Source organism: Contarinia nasturtii, unplaced genomic scaffold (genome assembly GCF_009176525.2).
Source record: "Contarinia nasturtii isolate CC-2019 unplaced genomic scaffold, AAFC_CNas_1.1 Cnas_scaffold_129, whole genome shotgun sequence".
In the NCBI taxonomy this organism is placed as follows: Eukaryota; Metazoa; Arthropoda; class Insecta; order Diptera; family Cecidomyiidae; genus Contarinia; species Contarinia nasturtii.
Genome location: NW_022197486.1, coordinates 290,421 through 317,134, shown reverse-complemented (window position 1 = coordinate 317,134; position 26,714 = coordinate 290,421). Strand labels below are relative to the sequence as shown.

At 32.9% G+C, this 26,714-nt stretch overlaps 1 protein-coding gene across 1 annotated transcript in view; it reads left to right on the top strand.

The window, feature by feature from the left end:
- Positions 1-15,773, top strand: part of LOC116346874 — a 145,163-nt gene extending 129,390 nt beyond the window's left edge. The window contains exons 6-14 of the mRNA XM_031777135.1: positions 2,900-3,077; positions 12,084-12,307; positions 12,438-12,594; positions 12,840-12,979; positions 13,297-13,426; positions 13,539-13,868; positions 14,210-14,388; positions 14,536-14,595; positions 14,755-15,773. Of these exons, the coding sequence (XP_031632995.1) occupies positions 2,900-3,077; positions 12,084-12,307; positions 12,438-12,594; positions 12,840-12,979; positions 13,297-13,426; positions 13,539-13,868; positions 14,210-14,388; positions 14,536-14,595; positions 14,755-15,018 (1,662 nt within the window). The 3' untranslated portion in view covers positions 15,019-15,773. The remainder of the gene's footprint in view (positions 1-2,899; positions 3,078-12,083; positions 12,308-12,437; positions 12,595-12,839; positions 12,980-13,296; positions 13,427-13,538; positions 13,869-14,209; positions 14,389-14,535; positions 14,596-14,754) is intronic.
- Positions 15,774-26,714: the final 10,941 nt, after the last annotated feature.

Here is a 26,714-nt window from a genome sequence, read left to right as displayed (position 1 = left end):
AATTGCAGTAACCATGCCAGTAAGTAATGTTCGCTTGTGTCGTTTGAAATCTGCATTTTGATGAGTGTCACGGATCGCATTGTAGCCTCGAATCATCAAATCGACTGCATTGTCAATGTCCTTCTTGTCGAATTTCCAACCGGTAGACACTGCGTTGAATTGCCACGCTCGCATTCGCAGATAATTTTTCAACTTCTTCTTGCAGTGTGTCTTTTGACCGGTTTTCAAGCATCGCGTGTGATTTTGGCACAGCGTTTTAAAATGATTACCAAAATAATCGTTCTTGGGCCAGGCGAAATTTTTTTCTGGACTGAGCTCTTCGACAAACTGACGGAAATGTGGCTCCATATTCTCACCTTCTTTGTTTTTTTGCAAGACGGCATAGAAACATTGCTCAATCACTTCTTCGCCACGATTCTTTTCAACGAGCTGTCCTTTCTTCTTTCCTTTTTTGGCCGGATACGTTCGGTTTTTAAAAAACTCCCACTGTCGATTCATTTGTGCCGATTTCACTTTATCCAAGAAAAGTAATGATGCCAAAACGGTGATTTTCGTTGACATTATGCTTTTCTGTTCGATCCACGGTTTGACAATGTGATTGAACTCTGGTCGCAAAATTGTGTTGAGGCGCATTTTAATCGCGAACAATCCATTATCGTTTACATCATCATCAGCATCCTTTTCTTTTTGCGCATTCGTTTGAAATTTGTATCGCTTTTTTCTTGGCGCTGTAGCAGCCGTAGTTTCACCAGTCGTTGACATGTTGAACTAAAACGAAATAAAAAAAACACACGCGCAATTTAGAACACAAATAAAATGACAAATATATTTTCTGCACTGTGTAATTTTTGTAAATGAATTGAATCAATAGGAAGCACTGAATATATGGGGACAAAACTGACACTTGATGTTACCTGATTGAATGTTAAGCGTGAAGTGATTCAAAATCGACAAATTGAGTGATATTAACTCTTTTGAATGCAACATATAAATGCAAACCACACCAACACGGTCCCAAGTTGAATCGAAATATTTGCAGTTTCAGCTTGTGAATGTTTTGTTATTATCAAAACTAAACAAAATCAAACACAAAATTCACCGCAAATATCTCGTTTGAAAACAATCGGTTGACAATGATTCCAATAGAAAACCGCCTACAGCGAAAAATAAACTTCTTTGAAAGCAAGAAACAAATATAACATACACTGACACAATCCAAAAATATGTTTTAGCACTTTTATCAATCGAATCCAATGAAATTATGACGATGCAAATTCAAATAAAAAAAAACATTGATTCTGACAAGTTTCAACACGATCGTTTCATTTGAACCAACACACTTCTCCACATTCCGATGGTTATGTGTCGAAAGCATTCTTATACTGCACACATTTTTTGTTTATAAAGCGTTTGAATAAGAATGTATGGTACGGAACCAATAAACGGAATCACAGTTTGTATGTAAACACTTAAGAGCAAAAGAAACGGAATGATTATTATTATTAGCCTATCGCGATCGATATAAATGTGTATGTGTTGTATGGACTGCTTGGTTCAAATCATAAAATGATTTTACAGGCCAAAAAAACGGCTGACACAGCGAACAACACGATTCTGAAAATGCGTTGAATATAAATACTTTCTTTTGTTTATTTATCGAATTCTAAAGAATCGCAACAATATTCTATCAAAGCGAACAGTGTCGATATACGTGCAAACAGCAAAGAGAATTGTACTTCAAATTCTAATCAACTATATTTTCAGATATGTTTTCGTTTCGGGAAGTGCTAAAATCAATCGCTTCGTTATATGAATGCCATTTACTAACATAGAATTTTGCCTTCTTTGAATTAAGAAATACCATTTTTTTATTTGCTGATACGGGAAACACTCTAATGTACATATTTAATACGATGAATATATACATGGAATTCAACATTTGTTTGTTTACATAGGAAATTCAATTTGCTTGACACGTTTTATGAAAACAATTACTTTTTACTAATAAAATATCAAAGAACCGTGAACTTTGTTTTCATATTTTCGTTCTTTATTCTATTATTTCAAAAAAAAAATCATTTTCACATTGAAGTTGGAGATTTCTCAATATGAGGTTAAGGCTACTTTTTGGCCAATTTGGCACGAAAAATGTCCAAACAAAAATTGTAGGAAAAAGAAATGATAGACTGAGCAAAAGTTCACTGAGAAAAAGCTCAAATTTCGATGGGATGTATATACAATATACATTGTACACAAAATTCTCTCATTATCGAATTTATTTATTAGAATTTTTGTTGTTATGTGTTGAGCAGGCTAAAGTGGATTGTGGTGCTCATACCAAACAACAACCTATTAAGTGGATAGGTAATAATAAAAGTTTTCGTAAATGTAATAACAGCATAAAATGCTGTCTAATGGTTGGCGGTTCATAGAGAAACAAAAAATGTAGGCAGGCCACTTGAAAATTTAGTGATCGGTGCTATGACCTATTTACGACTCAAAAGAAGCCTACACAAAGCGTCGCTTTTGATGCCTGTGTTTTGTGCTGTTTTGCTTTTCAAAAAAAGCCCATCCGCTCAACAAAAAAAGTGCTTGTGTTGTGTGCACGTTTTGGTCTCGGTTTTACTACATTCTACAAACTCAGTTCAAACGTTCATTTTCTCTTTATACCTATATTTTTTATCAAATCACAACTGTATTTTTTCTCTTTTGTTTCCCTTTGTTTTTTCTCCATTTCGTTCTCTATCTCTAAACAACTTTAAAATATTATTGGTGATGTTCGTCGACGATTGCGTTTCTCAAATCATCTGGAATTCAATGGAACATTTACAATATCTCCAAACATTGTGCAAAAACAACAACATTAACATTTGACCAACACACAAATTGTTTATTATAGTTGGTTCATACCACAGAAAGGACTGCTCGGCCAACAGATAATCGATTTTTGAAAGAAGCACGTGGAAGTTTAACGATAACAAATGCTATGCTTGAAGACGACGGCAAATGGCAATGCGAAGCTGAAAATGCAAAAGGTTACATTGAAAATGGTCGGCTAATTCAATTAGTGGTATTAGGTATGTATACAATATATATTCTGTGGCATATAATTTTTCACTACATAATAGAAAATATCACAACATTTTCAAAAAAAAATCGAATGGATATCATTATTAATTCTGACTATTCTGGTTTCTCACTTATTGGTCAGTGGCCATCGTCAATACAACAATTGAACGAATCTTATCGAATTTACAAAAAATGTCACTCAAAATATCGAAATAAAACCATAGACGCAATGAAACAAAACAGTTCTGGAAGGGTTGCTGCAAATTTTCGTATGAATTCCCTTTCTCACCGACTCGGGCGCATTTCAATGAAATCTTGAGCTATATTTTATGCATATTATTAATGTTGACATAGCATATTTGCCAACTGCTTGCTATGCAATTGTCCAATGCACCCACTATTAACAATTCTTTGAGTATAAACACCACTCTTTCTCTTCCTCTCTCTCTCTCTCTCTCTCTCTCTCTCTCTCTCTCTCTCGATCGCTTGCATATAAGTTATATTATACAGGGTATACTACACTCAACTTGGTGAAATTCAGAATACCATGAAAAGTGTGGCCCAGTTTATATAGCTGAATTTGTGAAAAATAAAAACCTAACACACAAAACATTGAAATACTGATTCAAGGATGTTTGTGTATGTAATCATATTTGATGCAGCACATCTGAAATAAATAGCCAAATTTATTCAGCTTACGAGGGTTTTTTTCTCTCTGATGCTCGTTTTATCTACGTATCCACTGCCATAGAACATTTAATATAGAAAAGAACTATCGAAGAAGTGAATAGAAAAAAGTTTTATGGATGTAAAAATTGTTTTTCATTTACTGAAAGTGCAAAATATTCATTGTGCTTGTCGTTGTGCATTAAGTTTATATTCACAGTACACAGAAAAAATATTGGGTGTATCGATTAATTTCCGGAATCTGACAACAGATGTCACCACTTGCTTGTGCCTTGTAGTAGATCAATGACATATACGTCATTTGAAAAGCCTATTCAAATACTGTCAAAATCAGTCAAAAGTGTTTCATTTGTTTGTGTGCATCATATTTTTTTTCAACGATGAAAAATTTTGAAAATTGGAGAAAGAAACAGCATTTGCGGGAAGTTTTGTTAAGCTATTTTTTGCAAAGAAAACTGCAGCTGATAGCTCATTGTTTACTTGTGAAATTGAATGGCAAACATGCTCTCGCAAAAACACAATGTTACAAGTGGTTTCAACGATTTGAAAGTGGTGACTTTGATGTTCAAGACAAAGATCGCCCAGGTCAGCCAAAAAAGTTTGAAGATGAAGATTTGCAAGCATTATTGGATGAAAACTCAGCCCGAACACAAAAAGAACTTGCATTAGAGTTAAATGTCACTCAATCAACCATTTGTGAACGTTTGCGTGCAATGGGAAAGATTCGAAAGCTAGGGAAATGGGTGCCACATCAACTCAATGAAAATCAATTGAGAGAACGAATCACAGCATGTCAAAAACATCTTGCAAAGCACAAAAAACATAGCTTTTTGAATCGTATTGTCACGGGCGATGAAAAGTGGGTCTATTACGATAACCCAAAACGTAAAGGAGCGTATGTTGATCCAGGCCAACCACGTCCTTTACAGCCAAAACGAGATATTCATTGCCAGAAGGTTATGTTGTGCATCTGGTGGGATCAGAAAGGAATCGTGTATCATGAGCTGCTAAAACAAGGTGAAACGGTTACAGCTGATCGCTATCGACAACAACTGAACAAATTGGCAGGTGCATTGAACGAAAAACGGCCGTTGGTAGCGAGAAAACACCACAAAGTTTTGTTTCACGATGATAATGCTAGGCCACATCGAGCACACATCGTCAAACAAAAGATAGAGGCGTTCGGTTGGATCGGCTTGATCACCCCCGTACTCTCCAGACCTTGCTCCTTCAGACTACCACTTGTTTCGATCGATGCAAATGGGCTTGTCCTAGATATCGTTTCGAAATGCTGAAGGAGGAGTGCGAAAATGGATCGATGAATGGATAGCTTCAAAAGATGAGGAATTCTTTTGACGCGGAATCGACAAGCTACCTAAAAGATGGGCGGAAGTCATAGCTAACGATGGGCAATACATTGTTTAAAAATATTGTACGTTTTTTTTAAATAAATGTATCTTTTCACCAAAAAATTCCGGAAATTAATCGATACACCGAATATCTACCAATTATTTTCGTCACAAAATTGGTATCAAAAATTTTGTGTTTCAAATTTTGGTTTCGTCACTCGTTCTTCACCTCGATAGAGGTTTTTAATTTGATATCAATAGTTTTGTAAGCGCGATTTTTTAAGAATTTGAATCTTTTTCAAATACAATGAAGATATGAATTTTTTGGATCAAAATGATATAAAATATGGTTCATAGGGGAACAGTTTTTTTTTCTGTGGTGTGTGGTATGCATATTTTTTATCTTTAACTTGTGGCTTAAATTGATGAAATTTTCAAAAGAACATATGTAGTCTTTTTCGAGAAAATGTCCGTTATGTGTCCGACCAGACGGTCACATTTTGGTCTTTGGCCAATTTACAACGATATTCATATGTTGAGGCGCCACAGTGACCGTATGAAAAAAATTGCCATTTTTGGCCACATTTTCACTCTCGAAGGCCATATCTTGAAAACAAGAATTTTTCTGGATATGAGCTATGCGGAATTTTATAGCTTGGACTTAGACCTAAAATTGGTGAAATTTTCAAAAAAAATTATTGAACCATTTCCGAGAAAATGTCCTTTATGTGTCCGGCCAGAAGGTCAATTCTTGGTTTTTGGCCAATTTGGCCACCCCGACCTGAAATTTTTAAGTCACAATTGGCCCCATTCGAAAGCACTTTAAGACCTTTCCAACGAGATGCATATGTCCGGGTTGTGTCAAGTGGATGTGCCTCGGTGATCGTAAGGACAAAAGTCAAAAATTGAAAAGTGCCGGAACAAAAAAGTCTTAGTTTTTTGTGTAATTTAATCACAGAAAGTTTCAAAAAGATTAAACACAACTACGTAAAATTGCGCACAGACACACAGAAATTTTAATTTTTCATAGAGATTCATATGAAATTTTTAAAATAATAAATTTTTCGAAGGAATAGAAATTCTTTCGATTTGCTAGGGATTTTCACGTCAAAAATAGACTTCCAAAAAAAAAAATTGTGTGTCATTTTTGGATTTGCAAGGCAATTTGAAGTAGGAAAATTCAATTCTTTTGATTTCTTATGGATTTTCGCGATGAAAAAGTGAAGAGCAAAAAAAAAAACGATTTTATCGTCATTTGGTAGAGAATTTGGAGTTGAAAAATTCTTTCGATTTGCTAGGGATTTTCGCCAAAAAAGTGACTTCCAAAAAAAAAAAAACGATTTTATCCTCATTTCGTACAACTTGTTGACATCGTCAGGGACTCCCCATGCATTTTTCCAGGAACCCCCTACGAAATTTTGCCATCACAACGTTCCGAATTTACAAATGTATATTAAGTTTATATTCACAGTACACAGAAAATATATCTACCAACTATTTTCGTCACAAAATTGATATCAGAAATTTTGTGTTTCAAATTTTGGTTTCGTCACTCGTTCTTCACCTTGATAGAGGTTTTTTATTTGATATCAATAGTTTTGTAAGCGCTATTTTCCAAGTTAAAGATTCAAGACACATGAATTTGAATATTTTTTTTTTGGTTATTTTTGGACCAAATTTATACAAATTATGGTTCATAATGAGGAACAGAGGTATTTTTCAGTGGTATGTGGTATGAATATTGTTTTATCTTTGACTTGAGGCTTAAATTGATGAAATTTTCAAGAGAACATATGCAGTCTTTTTCGGAAAAATGCCCGTTATGTGTGCGGTCAACGGTCAATTTTTGTTTTTTTGCCAATTTGGCCACATGAAATTTTTAAGTCGCAATTGACACCACTTGAGAACTTACTTTAAGACCTTTCGAACGAATATGCATTTATCCTGGTTATGTCAAGTCTAGGTCCCACAGCGACTGCATGAAATATTTTGTGACTTACCGCATGCAACTCTCCCGACGATAGTCCACCTTCTGGACTGGTGGGAGGGGACATAAGATTCGGTATTTTATCGATCTTATGCGAGGAAACTATCAAACATGTAGTTATTTGTTGTTAAGATTTCATATTTCATACATCTAGACATTTTTGTGAAAATTCGAATTTTGGTACATTTGGTCGATTTTTGGTGGAATAGCAATCCAAAACGGTCGATATTTTATTCAATTTTGTTTGGCTAGTCACAGAGCATATCTACAGAGTCATTGGAGTACATTTTGGCCCATAAAATACTTCAAATTTTCCTTTTTGGCCATATTCGCACTATCAAAGACCATATCTCGAAAACAAGAATTTTCTGAGATATGAGCTATGCGGCATTTTATAGCTTGGACTTGGGCCTAAAAATCGATGAAATTTTCAAGTGACCAAGAAAGGCTAGTTTTCGAGCTAATGTGTCCGGCCAAACGGTAACTTTTTGGTTTTTGGCCAGTTTGGCCACCCCAAATTGAAATTTTTGGACCGCAAATGGCTTTATTCGATAGCTCACTTCAAGACCTTTACAATGATATGCATTTGTCTGGGGGGTGTCAAGTCATGGCGCTTCGGTGACCATAGGGCAAAAAGTCGAAAAGTGACTTTTAGAGGCCGGCCATGGCCAACATGGCGGCCATATCGAAAAGTGCCGGAACAAAAAAGTCTTAGTTTTTTGTGTACTTTAATCACAGAAAGTTTCAAAAAGATCAAAAACAAGTACGCAAAATTGCGCACAGATATACCAAATAACTTTTATAGGAAAATCATATGAAATTTTCAAAATGCGGAATTTTTCGAAAAGATTGATCGATTTTGACGGTTAGGAAAGGTAAAAAGGTCGTTGGAAAGGTATTGAGCTCTAGAATTCGAATATCGATGTTTCAGGGGTCGACGACCTCATTTAGTGCCATCTATGGCCGTAGAACTCAATTTTGACCCATTTCTTGAAAGGACCATATTTTGAAGACAGGTGGACCGATTTTCGAAATTTTATATTTTTTCTTGATCTATGGCCCAATGGCTTTCCAACCATACACCAATCGCGGCTAAAGGCCTTCCAGGTTAGAATTTGGAAATTACGTGTATATATAGCAAGTCGACTTTTCAACACACTAAGGTGGTTTCGTCACTCGCGCGAACTGCCGTCCGCTGTGATTTCGCCGGAAAAGCTCATTGAAATATGGATATTTTTCTATATGAAAAATGGTTGATTTTCCATATAAATCTCAAAAATGAAGTTTGCCTCCACAGATTTATCATCTAGCATGATAATGGCCTGAATTATGGCTGAATTCGGTGAACTAAGGTCAATCTCAAAATCCCGCCGGCTAACTCTTTGGGTGTAGTACAAAATTTCGCCGGAATTGGTCTTTGAAATATCGATATTTTTCAATATTTTCTGATATGGAATATTCAATGCATAATTCGTATAATATGTATAGTATATATTCAATTGATGTGCTGCCATATTAATAATAATTGGGAAATAGAAGAGTTTTTACTCAAAATGTTCGATGTTTCTTACCAAAAACCGAAGAATGTACCAAAGATAACACACATCTCCATAAATTAATGTGTTTTGAAGCTGGAATGCTTTTCAACAAAAAAATAATTGATTACACCTTTGGTATACAGTCGCTTGGACGTTCCACATATATCGAACACTAACATTTTTATTGAAAACTAGCAACTACTTTGGCGCTTCTACAGTGTTTTATTCAGATAACGTCAATTTTCATCGTGCTATTTTTTTGGAATGGTCAGTCTCAAGTACATCATATCCGCTCATTCGGAAAACAGCCGTACTCGCAAAGAGTCCAAACCCTCTAGCTTTTTATGATGTATTGAGGCTGACCAAGCAATCATCTTATAAAATCAAATTTTTATTTAAGCTTTTGTTGAATAAGTTCATTTTTTATGTTTACTCTTTCTGGTGACCATTTCCTTTATTTTGGTAATTTTTTTTATTTAAATCGGAGTCAATTACATTTCTTTTGGATCAAACTGGATTTTTTTGGAGACCATTTTCCCTTTTTTTTGGTGACATTTTCCCATTTTCCCATTTGTATTTTTTTGGTGACACTTTAATTTTTTTGGAGACAATTTTAGATTTTTTTGGAGGCCATTTCTATTTTTTCGGTTACTTTTTTCCATTTTTTCAACTACCATTTTCCATTTTTTTGCCGGCCATTTTTTAACGTTTGGAGGCCAAAAAGTTTTTTTGGAGGCCACTTTTCTCTTTTTTTGGAGGCCATTTCCCATTTTTTTGGTAACCATTCTCTTTTTTTGGTGACTTTTTTGCATTTTTTTGGAAACCATTTTCTATTTTTTTGACTGTCACTTGTTCTTTTTTGGAGATTTTTACTATTTTTTTTGGAGGCCAAAAAGATAATTTGGTTACCATTCGATTAAAAAAACTACCAAAAACCATTTTGCCATTTTTTCTTGATCTATGGTCCGAGGCCTTTCCAACCCTACATCAATCGGGGCCAAAGGCTTTCTCAGTCTGGATATCGTATATTTCGTGTATATAATATATAGCGAGTTCGACTTTTAAACACACTAATGTGGTTTCGTTACTCGCGCGAACTGCCGTCCGCTGTAATACTAATTAAAGTTAGTAAAGCTTGGTCATAAAATGAAATTTATAAGAATGTTTAAGAAAATGTTCACAATGGTCTTTCAAAAAGAACGAAACATATAACTGAAATCCCAATTAGAATTGTTAATTTTTGTTCAGATAAACGTTTGTATTTCACGTCAATTTCATATTACGCAAAATAGCTTAAAAATTCTTTGCTTAAACCAAAGTTAAAATACTTGCGAAAGGACTGCCAGGGACTGTTTCTCAGAGGATGGCGAAATTCTATGAGAAATGGTCCCGGTGTAAAGTCACTGCAATGTCATGTAGAACAAAATAGAGAAGATTGCAGAAGTTTTTCGCCAAAAGTTCAAAATACATCAACATTTATGAAACGTAAACTTAATATTCTTTGTGGAAAATGCGACAGGAACGGAAAAAACATATTCAAAAAAAAGGTTAGAGAAGTGATTTACACTGAAGCGTTAGTGGTACGAGAAAAAAAAGCGAAATAACAGCATGCACACTTTGTGTGTAAACAAACATGAAAGAAAAAGGAAGACCATTACCGCACCGAAAGCATGTTAAAAGTGTGAATTTCAATTTAAATTTTAATAACCGATTTAATTCGATGGTAATTGACTGACATTATGCGTTCTTTCATCGGCTTTTTTGCGTGAATGTTTATGTCAAATGACCCAAAATGAAAAGTTCGACGCGTGGCGCTCATTCGTTCGCTCACACTTTTGTTTCGCATCATTTACATGCTCGTAAAATATGTATTAACATGGGTAAAAATTAAAAAAATTGATTTTGTCATAACATGAACGAACAACGAAGAACGAAACAAATAAAAATGTGTGATGTATAAGCGTCGCAAATTTATGCGGTTTTATTTTTCCGGTGTTATCATCAGCTGCATTGTTTTTCATCCCATTGTGTCCGAGCCGTGTCATCTTTAATTTCGGAACATGGCTAAAAAAATGATGATGCCATGTTCTTGGTTATAATAATATATAGCAAAACAAAATAAAAATACACACATACATGGAATATCGCGCAATTATGTCATTGTTTCTGTTTATTTATTTTTTTCCATGCGAACTCATCAGGAAATAATGATTGAGAACTAATTCTAGCCATTCTCACATTGCTTCAATTACATGGATAGCAATTTATCTCTATTTCTTCTTTTCAGTCTCTGTAATTTTTTTTCTTCTTTCTTTACTCTTGAGATTGATTAGAAATACGCTTTGGGCTGTTATTAAACTTTTTCGAATTGCAAACATTCTCATTTTTTTTAGTTCGCTGTTATGCGAACTTGGGGAAAAAGGAAATTTTAAAAAATGATCACGTATTGAAATTGCAGATAGATTTTCCCATTCTCTCTTTTTATCTCATTGAAAATTATAAGTTAAGCGTGTCAGGTATCAAACACTATTTCTTGTACGGGCAAAACTGTTTATAAAAAATCAGCATCTAACACTTTCCATTAATGAAATGTAAAAAAAACTAGAGAACTTAGATGAATATACTAGAAAACGTTACGTTGATTGGGTTTAACCCTCTACTGCATTAATTTTCTTAATTAATCTGAAAAAACGCGTGGTTAAAAAAATATATGCAAAAAACCGAACCGTGCCTGAAGGCAGGGCTATGTACTAGAGGGTTAAAATATCAACAAATTGACAAACAATATTTGCACCTTAACACGTGCATTTGATGTTAACTTTTGACCTATTAATTAATTTTACGCAGCAAGTTATTTTCACGATTTCTCTCTGAATTGGGAGAGAGAGAAATTGGGGGATTACCATTCTTCCTCTTAGTTGTCTTATTTACCTAGTTTAGTACATGGCTTTTTGCTCTTAAGAAATCACAATGTATTTAATTTTCCATCATAAACTCTCTGTATTCATACTTATATTTTTAGCGTGGTTTAAGAGAATGATCAAAATATAAATGATAGTCAAATTAACACTACACAAAATCGTATCTAAATTTAGTTTATGTATGTCCATTTAATTGGAACTCATTTTCAATTAGACTGATTGCTTCTGTAACATTGTTCTTGAAAGCCGACAATACATTGTCTTCGCATGAACTTTGACTTAATATTATGACCTCGTCGAAAACGAGCAATATATATTATTGGTAACTTTCTGTGCTTGACTCATATACAATACCACTATTGTTATGTATCTATCATATCATCGTTGCCTATCTGCCATCTTTCTGTTCTTCGATCAATTTATTTCATAAATTATTTACTCGATTATGAACGCAATTAATTTTGATGATATAATCAAATGTGGCTACACGAGCACTATATGTGTATATATTGAAGTTTGATTTTTGTTACAGATCGTCCAAAACCACCGTATCTACTCATCGATTCACGTCGTTTGGATGCGGGAAATATTTTTGTACCTGTCAAAGAGAACTCAGAACTGACACTGGCTTGCATCAGCGAAGGAGGTAATCCAAAGCCAATACTTAGCTGGGAGGTATTGATAAGCCCTGGTGTTGATCGTCATTCACAAAAAGTATCAGCAGAAGTTTTGGAATTGCAAAAAATAAAAAATGAGGTAAAAAAAGACGTACCTGCATATAAGTATATGTTACAATTATTATGACAGTTTATGATCCCGGAAATTACATTAAGACTTAAAATGTTGATCAATTTTGTACTTTTCTTCTTCCTATTTTGTTACACAGGCGGATAAAGAGCCATATAAAATAAATAGTGGAGCTAAAAGTGAAGCAAAATTACCAGCAGTATATCGAGCGCATCACAATGCGAGAATTCTGTGTGTCATGGAACATCCAACATTAAAAACTCGACTAAACTCGTCACTATTGCTTGATGTACAATGTAAGTACTATGTCAAACGTATGGTTTTTATCCATCGCTTCTGTCTCTGTTTCGGTGTATATGTATTTTTTTTATTCCCATCCGAATAGTGGTGAAGACTGAATATATGTACTATGTGCAGAGTTATTCGATGAATCGAACTGATTCGATTTAATTCAATTTTGATTTGAAATGCAAACGTTGCAAAGCCCAACAAATTTCAAAATGTTGTTATTGAATTTTTGTTTTTCCGTTTCATTTGACAGACACACCATCGTTTGCAATATCACGTACGCCTGGTTTTGGTTATCCTCTTCGTGAAGGTCTTGAAGTATCATTGAAATGCGACGTCGATTCAAATCCGCCCAGTACGCCAATTTGGCAAAAAGACGACGGAGATCCACCGGTAATTTTATTTCATTCAATCTCTCATACTCCGATAAAATTTGGCATGACACAGAAGAAAATGAAGAAAGGGAAAAAACGCATACACGATGCTTTTTGTTTCGTTTTTGGCTTTGTTTGTGACATGCTTTGGGTTAATTCTCAAGTTTGAATGACTCATTCTTCTATTGACCAAAATCTGTTTTAATGAAAATCGGTTGTCTTTTAATGTGATGAATTTGCCAATGGAATTTTTGTGCGACCCTCACTAATTGTTATGTTCTTCTTTCCATCTGTTTAAAAAAAAATTTGTTGCTTATTCGTTTGTTAAACTTAAAGATCCCACAAAATGGGGATGGGTTCTTGAATTTTACGCAAATACGTCGAGAGCATTCCGGATGGTATAAATGTACTTCCCGGCACTTGAATTTCCAATATAGCAGCATAGGATATTTCTTGAATATTCGATGTAAGTTGATTGATAAATACACACAAAAGCTTTCTATTGTCTTTTCCACAATAATGAAAATATTTATGTGTTGTTTTTCGTTTGTTCGTGTTCGCACGCATCAATGCCACAGATGACAATGTTGATGTTACATCTGAGCCCGTTGAACAAGAGGTTTCGGTTGGTTCACCGTTACAGCATACAACCAATAAAAATCATCAATTAGAAGTGCAGTTAGGTGGTACAGTTACGCTTCAGTGTCCTCAAGGTTCGTTGGGTTGTTGGTCACATTTGGATCCAATAAATCAGCGCTTACGCGGTCTTGGTTCATCCCAGCCAACTGGCATCGTTTCGCTTAAGGATGTCGTCTATCAAGATGCTGGCACGTATAAATGTGTTGGCCAAAGTCCTACCAATAAAAAGAAACTAGATGTACTACATACATTATCGCTGAATGTTAAAGGTAAGTGATTTTATTGAATTCACTTTTATAGCCTCCTCTTTCGATGCCGGATCATTTAGATTAGTTTAAATGGTGGTGATGGTGTGGCCATTTCTTTTTTTATGTTTAACCGCCTTTATTGCCGTTTTCCTAATTGCACTCCGCCTCAATAAAGCGAGCATTTAAAGAAAGAAAGAGTGCTCATCGTCATCAAGGCAACATGAAACAAAAAAAGAACGAAGAAAGAACCCAAGACATTCTTATTTCAAGAGAGCATTAATAAAGCAGCATCCACGCATTCAATTATGCAAATTCACCCTTAATTTATTTGATATTCCAAGTAAATTACAATTTAATTTCAGGAGCACCCACTGTAAGCGTTCGAAATCAAACACCTGCTGCTTATCCGGGTTCGCCATTACATTTATCGGTTGAATTTTGTGCCAATCCACCAGCGTATGCAGCCAGATGGCTGCACGGTGACCGTGTATATACACCCGGTAACCAGTATGGCATTGATGTCCTTGCCTACGGAGTTATCGTAAGTCAATAAAAAATTGTTGAATTTTGACTGCTAATGCTTCATGTTTTTTCGCTATATCAACGTTCATTTGATTTTGCTGCGGATAAATTACTTTTCAATGGTCAAACTTAATAATTATTCGGTATTTCTCTTGCTTCTTTTTAGGATCTACCAACTCCATTTTGCAAAGAAGCCCGTCTCACTTATGTGCATATGCACGAACGGGTACCTAGGGGCAATTCACTTAAAAATTGCCTTTCTATTATTTTCCATTCTGCTTCATTACTCATTGATTATCAACTTTCATTTTCATTATATGCTTCCGATTATTTGTCGATTATTTTAAATTAATTCTATTCTTTTCTTTTGTGATTCTCCCCTTAGGTACCGCGCACATTTTATTTTATCGTTTCGTCGCCGAGCGGTTTGGCTGAAGCACAATTCTATATAAACTTTACGCGTAAACGAAACGTTATATCAAATTCAGTTGACGGCGGTGACGAAGAGTTACGCGATCCGGAAGAAATTCATTTTCCCCCCTTTAGTTGCGGTCACAGTCACACGCCAAACATTCTCCAGAGTATTCATTTTAAATTAGCTATAGTCACCTTCATTATTGTTAACATTTTTTGTAGTAACATATTTTAATATTTACCAAACTAAATGATAAACTATCATTTCAACACTGAAACAATATATATATAATATATCTTAAAGTCTATTGTCCCGCCATCAAGTCCATTCTATTTTTTTCCTTCGGCCAACCAAAACAAGAAATTAGTAATATAATTGAGTAAACTGTTTAAATCAAATTAGCTAAAATGAAGTACTATAAACGAGCTAAAGCTATAATTTAAGAACTGTCGATTCGTTGCAACAATTTCCTCACACTCAAATTTATACGTACCCAAACAAATCTTATCCGATTCAATAAAATTTATGACGCCAACTGATCGATGTACGATAATGATCTATTCGACAAGAATTGAATCGACTAAATCTGTGTGTCTCTTTGAAATGGCATCATTTTTATAAAACATCTCCATACCTATTCTCTCTACATGTGAGAAAAGTTTATTAAAAAACAATGAATAGAAATTATAAACAATGTATTATAATTGATAAGAACGTAAGGTGTTAAATAAAAATAAACATTAAAATGAGAATGAAATTACGATATTTTTATAGGAAAAATAAATGAATGAAAATCTCAAAAGACTTATTTAAATAAAAACAAAAAGAAATGAAAAAAAGAAACTTAAACTGCATTGATGAAATCAATGAATTAAAAATGATCGGTTTTGACACAAATGTAGCACGGAATCAGTATTGGTTCTGATGAATTGGTGTTAGCTGTGGAAGATTTAGAAGCAAATAAAAATGGAACAAAATTTTGCAAGAGATTGTTTTGAATGTTTTATTCTTTCAACAAATTGTTAACATCTTCCCATCGATACCGGTCTATTCGAAGAAAAGAGAAAAAAAGAAAAGATTATATCCATTTTTTGAAAAATTTGCACCAAAGTACACACCTCAAGAAATGAAATATCGAATTGGTAACAGTTGAAAAAAATACACAATATCTTACGCACAACAAAAATCCAAAAGAAAAGCAATTCGAAAATGCTTTTCGACTGAATGTGAGTTAATTTCTTGTTTTTATTCGCTACACTCAAATCATTTTGGTATATATGTTCATCTATGCTTTGTACTGTATATTTAGTGGCATAGAGCTTGAATTTAGTCCAATTCAAAACCGAACAAATTTATTCAATAAAATTTGCTGAAACTCAAACATTGTATCGATGTAAACGTCCTGTAGTTTGAATGGTTTTATTCAAAATACTTATGAACCAAGAAAAGAATTAAAAAAAATTGTATTAATATAGTAATATTGAATATTGTTGTATCTCGTTCATTTTGATTTTAAAACTCGTGCCAACATTCAAAGAATATGTCTTCATAGTTTTCGGAAGGCAGGCATTTCATGTTAAACAACGTGAGATAAATATAGATGAATTTCGAATACGAAGCAGTTAAATATGACTTCATTCTTATAACCACATAATTTTTAACAAACAAATTATGTGAAACAATATTATAATGTGTCTATTACACAATACTGCCCAAAACGGACCTGAATATTCATCCCAGTAGAAAAATAGAGACAACGTTGTTGAATTACAACAATTATATAATCACATTTTATTTGTAGAAAATCAGAAACGATTCGTCAAATTTGTGTCGAATCAAAAGAAATTCACATAAAAAAAAGTTCTGCATCGAATCACACACAATTTATACAGATTCATTTGTTAAATATCTGAATGTATTTATTTAAAAAAAATGAAAAAAAGTATCAAAATGACATTATAATGCAAATATAATTATTGGAAGCAACGGAAGAAATTTGAAAACTCGAAAAAGGAAAATTCTTTCTAAAGTCTTATGAGAATGACCAAGTTGATGATTTAAATCATGTTTATATGTGATTCTTCAAACAACTCAAATTTATAGGCTTTCGTTAACACAAAGGGGAGAACGGTGCGCGGAGCGAAACGCCCCAGTCGAATTATCTCGAGAATGAGATCCAGAATATCCAGTGTCATATATCATCTGAAGTGTCTTTATGTCCTCCATGATTGATGGTAATGATATTGGACTTTCATTACGTCAATAACTTTTTAGAAGCATAAAAGTGTTTTTCGATTTTTCACATTTTTTTTCGCTTTTCTAGAATTTTGACTTTTGTGCATTAATTTTTATTTTTCTGAAAAAAGAGTAGGTGTTATTTGTAGCTTAAGTCAAGTGCTTTCTAGCGGGTATAAACATTTTAAGTTTGTTTTTGATTTTTTGTCTGATATCGGGTTTGGCGTGAATTTTCGTCTTCGGGGCGAATAGCCACACTTCAGTACGGGGCGAATCGCCGCACTCATATTGCGTTTTTAACAGCACAACCTATCAGATTTTTTTTTCTAATTTCACCTATACAGATCGATTGGATGTGCAGAAAAAATGAGTTTGTAAAAATATGGGGTTTCCAATCGGAGTATTGAGAACAGGGGAGCACCTCACTTTGTAATACTTCGTCGGATCAAAAAATGATTTATTACAAAGTTGTTCAGAATGATGAAAGAATTTTTTTTGATCAGCTGCCATTCAACTCCTCTACCCTCAGGAGGTCATAACCGGTCATAACCTCTCAACCCATGATTGTTTTTAAAGGAAACGCAAAAATTCGGATTCTCAGTCTCAGAATACTTCAAAAATGCTACTCTCTATTATTGAGTGCCCTCAATGTTTTACACAATGTTTCTTATTAATAATAATCAAGTAAAGATAGAGTAATATAATTAAAATAGAAATGATTATGTTTTATTACTCATATGTGAGATGAGAGAGTGATAAGAATTGAAAATTTAAAGGTGCGACGATTCACCCCGCTATAGGCGGTTCGCCCAATGATTTCCAATTTTACGCGCAATGCCATATGTTGAAGTGGTATCAGCAAAACAAAGAAGTTTCTTCTACAAAAGTTGCGTATTGAAACCACCTTTCAAACGACTCCAGACATTTGTCATTATGAGTTATAGTTGCCGAGATATTTGACTCCAAAAAAAGGTGCGGCGTTTCGCCCCGTCCTCCCCTACAAACATTTTTTATTCATTTTTCAGAAAAAAATTTTTGCACATTTTTTTCATTTATTTTGAAAGAAAAAATCGAATTATAGACTGACAACGTGTCGTTTGAATTATCAAAAACAGAGTCAAACGACCAAATGGAGAGTAATGTTAAAGAGTTCGAAAATAATAATATTGAAAATAATGGTGGTATCTACAATTTTTTTCGAATTTAGAAAAGTCATTTATTTGTGTTCTTATAATTATGTCGGTTAAAAAAAAATATGTCGGAACCCAGGAAGCTCAATAAAAGAAGGACTTTTCGCATAAATTCGAGGCTATTCATTTATTTTCCGGAACGAAGACTAGTCGTGAAAAATAAAAGCATGGGAATTATGTCGGAATTATGTCGGTTCAAATAATATTCTCAGATTTTTCACGGGGTAAGGGGCAGCTCTAGTGAAGAATCCAGACATGATTTTTGTGGTAGCATGTGGTGTCGCACAATCATATTTCAAAATCTGAGTATATCATTTGAACCGACATAATTCCGACATAATTTTTTTTTTAACCGACATAATTATAAGAACATAAAAAAAGACATTTCAAAATTCGAAAAAAAATGTAGATACCAACGAAAACAATAATATTGAAAAACAAAAAAATAAATAATAATGAAAAACAAAAATTAAAAGGTATATATTAATTAACAAAACCTTATCAGAAAAATGTTGATAAAAGATGAAGTGAAAGCCATTGCATAAAGTGGTGCTATTTTTCTTTTCATATTCATCGGTGTAAAATATTCGAGAGAAGAAACGAAAAATTCGATTTCAAGTGAAAATACATAAAGAAAAAACGAAAATTACTGTATAAATGTGTAGTTATGAAAAATGTAATTAGAAGAATAGTATTAGCTTAAAACTACTAAACACTAAAAAATTTCTTTGAAAATTATACTAAAGATGAAAAATTTGAACCTTTGGCAATAGACACTTACTAATATTTTCAATGTACTCATTTCAAATGCATACGTAGGCAAGGTCAACAATTCTGGGGCTTCTATAGAAGCTTATGGTGAATTTTCCTTTCGAAAGTTGAAGAGCAAAATCATAAATCATTGCCAACGTTTGAATATGTGCAACTATACCACCAACCAACCCTTTCTCTTTATCTTTCTTTTTCCACTCCATCGTCCAATTTGTATGTGTCAATGAAGATTTCAATAAAAAAAATTGTAAACAAATGCACAACAAAAAAAAAAAACGAAAATAACAAGAAAAACGAATTTATCTCTCCAAACGAAAACAAAAATGGATTTCTTCTAAATTCTTTCCACTTCTTTCTCGATCTCAATCATCTTAATAGATTCGTATGGTTTGGCAGAAATCTTACTGTTTTGCGATTATTTAGTTTTAAATGCAAAAGAGATAAAGAGAGAAAAAATAAAAAATCTATATTTTTAAACAGGACCTAAAATTGTTTACAAAAAAAGCCAAAAAAAAACATTGCAAATGAAATCTACAACTTTGAACAATGAAATTGAATAGATTCGAAGTGTATGTAGCTTAGATTGAAACCATCCATTAAATTTAATTATCGTTTTTATCTAAAGATATACATTTAGATAATTTAATTATACAAGAGACACATTTTCGGAGGAACAATTGAAAATCGTTTTGAGAATGACAAATTCAAATCAACATACAATTGAAATCAATCAGAAGACAACAAAATATGGACATCAAGCCAATAACAAAAACAATAGCATCTGTAACAAGCCAAACATTAAAAAAATTAACGATTAATAATAATCTACTTACGTATTGTACAGAATAAAATCAAAGTATGAAACATGTATCGATTTGTATAACAAAAAAACCATCATTTATATGTATACACGTGCGTGCAGAAATTTTAATAAAAACAACGTAATTTTTCATAGGATGGAATGAATTCAAGCGCAATCGCATTATATCGCAAAATTTAGCGCTAATATTCAATGGAAAATTGACGATTTTTGATTGACTGGCACGACAACAGTCAATACAAACTTATTGTTAAAATAGTATTTAATCATGAAGACAATGGAATGGACAAAAATGATCGGCGAATAATCAAAAAAATGAACGAATGCTAAAGCCTGGAAATGAGCATAATAAACTTACTCAACATGGATTTAAAAACATACAAACAATACAAACAAATATATAATTATTATTAATATGTGGAACAACAACAATAAAAAAAACGAATTACAGCGTATTAAAATGTGGTATTTGTAAAATACGCGAGTTCGTAATAGCATCATGAATTCAATTAAAACGAGGTTAAACAAAAACCACAAAAATGATCATGAAAATGGCCAGATTAATTTGATTTAAATGAAAAGAAAAACATTGAAAGGAAATTAAAAAAAATATAAAAATAAACCAATTGATTTTTCATTCATTTCTCTTATTAAAATGTGGTATATTATTCTTTTGTACAGTTATTCTAAGGATAAAATTTTGATAAATCTGGGAATTAAATGTTGACTGGAAAATGAGTGAGTTAAAAACGATTTGAAAAATGTTTCCCGATGCTTATGGAATACCGATGGGTGTTTGCACCAATTTTGAAGCATTTTTTTCAACTGCTACTCAGTATTGTATAAACACGATTTCAGATAAATCTCTGGATACCCTAATTCGGCATTTTTATCACTTTTTCACGTCAAAAGTTAAACTATGTCATTTTGAGACCAATAAAATGCATTTTTTATATGAAAAAATCACGTGGATGACACATATATGAGATTGGAGACTTTTTTATGCGAGTCTCGCTAATCAGCGCCATCATACCTGACATCCCTCAACTAAATTTACATCTCTAGCATGTAAACAAATTTGCTCTATGTAACGTAACACAAATGCACATATTTATTATTTATTTTTATTTTAAGTAATATATTTTTCCTTTATAATAATAATATATTTTTTAAATTTGATTTTATTTGAATTTTTGAACAAAACTATATTTTTTTTTATGATGAAAATGATGAAATATTATTTTTCTCCGACGTCTCCAACCAAATTTACGTAATGTATTTTACGTATTCATGTTTTTGACAAGTCATTTGTCAATTTAGATTTATGACATTTCGTCATTTTTCGCATTTTGAAGTCGCTGTAAATAGCGTTATAAAAATGGTGAGAAATAAATATTAGACTGATATATTTTTTATCAGTAATTTATTCTTTAAGTTTATTTTATCTCTTTATTTTGTTTTTTACCAAAAGCTGTGTATTGTTTTATGTTTGTTTTTAAATATTTTATGCAGACAATATATTTAGCTGTCGTCATCTGGATATTACAGCTCATCTGGATATCGTCAGCAGATGATACGAAGTGAAAACAATAGAAGTGATTGTTATAGGTATATACTGGTATTACTATAACAATCACTCCTATTGTTTTCACTTCGCATCATCTGCTGACGGCATCCAGATGAGCTGAAATATCCAGATGACGGCAGCTAAATATATTGTCTGATTTTATGTAACCTAACAAATGGATTGGTGATTTGATTGATATTGAAACAGGACGTTCCAAATTGACAAATGACTTGCCAAAAACATGAATACGTAAAATACATTACGTCAAAAATGTCACAATCTCTCCCATCTCTCCAAGCCAACAGATGGCATTAATGTAAACCATTCGCAATGTGTCTCTTCTTAGAGCCATCCACTTGGAAAAAATAACTAATTTGGAAAAAAATATGCCTGCAAATTGTAGATACTTTAATTTGGTTATTGAACAGAAGTATTGAAAATATGAAGAAAAACAATTACATTTATTTTTCGTTTTTCACTGTAATATTATTCCGGAATAAATCGTCTAATTGCATGAAGCACCGAAGTTTCAAGTGAAATACTTTGGATTTGATAGATGTGTCAGTTAAAGTCGTATTCGGATCATTGTGAAATTCAAACCGAAAATATTATAGATCAGTGACATAACGTAATATTTTTAAATATGTTTGCCATTTTATTATGAAAAAATAAATAACATTAAATATGCAGCAAAAATATATCAGTCTATTGTAATAATTTCAACTTCGATATTTTGTATTGTTGTAAATGTAAAGAATGCGTTCATAAGCTGACAAAACTTAAAGTTGTTCAAGTTTCGCAGTGAAAATTCATGAAATATGTCGAGATTTGGGAGCCGAGAATTGGACGACGAATATCCGACATTTGGAATTTTCGATGCTACGACGGAAAATAATAATATATTTTTGGAAATTTCTTTCTTTTGACAAGTGTGAATTGAAGCACAATTAAATTCTGCATAGAATTATGTTTAGAATGATATTTTTAGATGAAAGCAAAAGTGTTAAATATTAAATTGAAGTTGAAAATTCAAACAAATAGTCCGACATTTGGGCGAGTGTCCATAGACTTTTTTTTTCTCAATTTCATCTTTTTGTATAGTTCTTTTGTTAAACTTACCGATGTGGCCATAACAGATGATTAGAAGGGCTAAATGATTATTATTTTTGCCATTCCTTTTTCAATTTGATCTGAAGTTGCAGTTAAACGTCATTGACAGAAGAAAATTTGAGGTTAGAATTGATAAACATCCAAAAGCGGTATATTCAAGGCATACTTACTTAAAAATTACTATTCCATTACTCTACAATTCCTGATCCATTCCTTCGATTGATTCGTACTTATATGAAACATGCTGTATTCGAACAATGTCAATTTAAACATGTACCCATATGTTTTTACGTCAAAGTGAAAATGCAAAACAAACATAAACAATGACATCAAAGCTTTTTCATATTTCAATAATAAAAATGGCACAATCCATGAATATTTCGGTGGAATCAGCTATTGACTATGTAATTCAAGACATCACCTACGGTGAGATCTTTCAACCGTAAGTGTAGCCAGAGCTGTCAACGAACGTTCGTTCGTAGGCAAAAAATATCTTTATTTTGTTCGTTCGTTGTTTGTAGGAAAAGTATGAAAATAAAATAATTATTTTATTAGTGAATTCGAAAGTAGATTATATTTTGTGAATTTTGGTATTGATAACATAAATTATAGAAAAAAATTGAAAAAAACAAATATTATTTACTTAAAATAAACAACGTAATAGTCAATATAATAATTGAATTTGCATTGTTAAAAATCGATAAATTTATTACGATTTATTGAATTACTATTTAATTTTTAAAAATCCAAAAACATAAAATACAATAATAATATTAAATTATTCATGAGAATCAAACCAAATTTGCTGTTAGCAAGTAACATTAGTAATCAATTTTGTGATTTTTTTTCCAAAATAATAATTCAATAAATCATAATATTGGGAGTACAATTTAGTTTTTACGGATTTCCGAAAGATGGCATACCTAGCGATGTATGCATCGGGCAACACCGTGGCTACCATCATTTTTTCTGTCTTTCAAAATGCGATAAATTTCAGTATATGTCATTGCGTTGAAGTGTAAACAACACAGATTTTTACTACATTGAAAATGTCTGAGTTCGCCCCAAAAAAACATGATTTGCGGGAATTTAATTTTTTTCGCTTCAATCCAAGCATAAATGCATCTGATCATTTTGGGACCTTAATATTAACAAGATCTTTCGATTCCATCATAATATGTTGGGTATGGTGAACAATGAGTGGTGAATTTGGTGTAAAACTTAAAATTCACCAAAAATTTTCAAATTGAATTACTTCACTCATTTTTGCAAAAAGTAGTATGTTAAATGCATGCAAAAGTCGTAGATTGACTAGATATAAACAATGCGATCGATATCAAATATTTATATTTCCTGAAAGTGGTGAAAATTGGAGCGAATACAAACTGGAAGAAAATTTGGTTAATGGGCACTACAAGGTTAATAAAATGTTACTCTAAATTTATACACGCATTCATTTTTGTTCAGAATTGAGATTGATTGTAAAGGGATCTATTTCAAGAAGTTTAAGCCAAAAAACCATATTTGAGCTGAGCTGGATCCCAAAAATTGAGGTAAAATCCAAAAATTCGTGATTCTGCTGAATGGGGGATGTAGGCAAACGTGATCGAATAACAACTCATCAAAACTGTTACAGATTTTCTTGATTGATGTCGGAAAATCGTTTTAGATCGAAAAGTAACAGAAAAATTACAAAAAACCTGTAGAAATATCCAATTATCTAAATTTCTAAAAAAGTGAGCTTTTCCACTTTTGCAAGAACATTGTTTTTGGTTTAAAAAATAAATCAATAAAAAATCTTTATACCCCCGCTGTACTCACTGGCCATCCCTCTTTCTGAATAACACATACTTCAATGGATGCAGTACACCATTTTTGATCACCACTGTGAAAACTTTGAAAAAGTCGAAAAATGACTCGGTCATTAGATACCTGGAAAAATACCTGTGTAGCAGTGTTTAATGCATAATTTTACGGCGTGATTGATTTGTGTATTATTTTAGTCCGCTAGCACTGTCGGAGATTTTGACTCGGAATGTATTGGGTGTATGCATTAAAAAAGGGAATTTTTTTGGTGAAAAGATACATTTATTTAAAAACAACTGTACAATATATTTTTTTTAACCAATGTATTGCCCATCGTTAGCTATGACTTCGGCCCAAGGGGGTAGACATGATTCAAATGATTCGTTGTAATTCATTTGTGATTTGAATGATTTGAATCTATTTGACAAGTGACTTTACAATACTAAAACAAAGCATAAAATTCTATATCAATATTTGTTTTTTTAAGCAAGAAAAAACCTTTTTTTAATTAAAAAAATCAAGTATATTTCGTTTATAGTTAAAACACATTTCGAAAATATTAACTCTCTTTGTATTTTTATTCTTTAACTTGATATTTTTTTTGATATAACATGCATGCAAACATCGATAGTCAACTTCTATGGAGGCTATCCATCAAGCCGATCACAACCGAAGTCTTGTACTTTTTTTAACGATGTCTGCTCGATGTGGCCTGGCATTATCATCGTGAAACACAACTTTGTCTTGTTTAGACGCTATCCGTGGCCGTTTAATCTTCAATGCATGCTCCATTTTGATTAATTGCATGCGGTAGCGTTGGGCTGTAACCGTTTCTCCTGGTTTTAGCAGCTCATAATACACGACACCTTTTTGATCCCACCAAATGCACAGCATGACCTTCTTGCAATGAATGTCTCGTTTTGACTGCGATGGTCCTGGTTGGTTCGGATCAACATACGCAATGCAATTTTTGGCATGCTATGATTCGTGCTTTCAATTGATTTTCATTGAGTTGATGTGGCACCCATTTTCCCAGTTTTCGGATCTTTCCCATTGCATGTAGACGTCTAGAAATGGTTGCCTGGTCGACATTCAACGCCATTGCAAGTTCTTTCTGCGTTTGACATGGATCATCGGCCAATAATGCTTGCAAATCCTCACCTTCCAACTTTTTTGGCTGACCTGGTCGTTCTTTGTCACGCACATCAAAATCACCACTTTTGAAGCGTTGAAACCAGTCGTAACATTTTGATTTTGTCATTGATCTACTACAACGCACAAACAAGTGGTGACATCTACCGTGAAATTTCCTTTTTATTAAGTATGCATTAGCATACACCCAATATGTCGAATTGATTTTAGCAAATCAATGGGCAATTAAAGAGGAAAAAGATGATGAATAAATGACGAATGCGGATCTAGGGGGGAGACACCCGTGAATCCTTTCACCTTTTGTGTCGGATTTGTACGATTAGTATGATTACAAAATTTTACAAAGATTCACATTCGATTCAATTTTTGATTTAAATTGCTATAATTCCAATGATTTGCACAGATTCACAGATTCGTAAAGATCCACAGATTCATTAAATATTCACATTTTTGTGTTTTTTCTTTTGACGTACAAACGTATGTTGATTTTATAGAAAATAAATATGCTAGCAAACATAAATTAAAATAAAATTCAATTATTTTTGTTTATGCAATGATTTCATTTTTACCCACTTTTAACAATGGAATAAAATTTAACTCAACAATCAACACATTTTATATTATTGACAAAGTGACTTTGTCAAAGTCCCTATGATTCATGAGATTCTTCGGATTTTTCGGATTTGTGAGTTTTGTGTTTTTTATTATAATTCTAATGGAATCGTTGGAATCAATGAAATTATACAATTGAGTATTTTAACATAGATTTTTCATTTTGAATTGGTGTCTACCCCCTAGATGCGGATTGATTCAATGCCAATCTATGGCCATGGCATTCTGTCTGTCGACAAACTACGATGCGTATGTACTATATGTATTCCATTACTCTACCATTCCTGATTCATTCCTTCGATTCTGTTCCATTATCATCATTCACATTAATTCTATAATATGTGCATTGAGATTTTCAAATGACAATGTCGATGCGATGATGATGATGATGATGATGGAAAATGAAATGTATGTGCGATAGAAACACAGAGTGTGTATAGTTTTGTCCACACACAAATGCACACACATTGGAAAAAAACAAATTGCTGACAAATATTTTTGATTTGTTATGTAGTAGAGAGATGAGCCGGTGTTCACACAACAGCATCGAAGCAACGCCACAGCGACATTACATTGGGCAGCAAATGTACGAACATACGAGAACAGTAACACACACAAAGAGAGAGAGAGAGAGAGAGAGAGAGAGAGAGAGAGAGAGAGAGAGAGA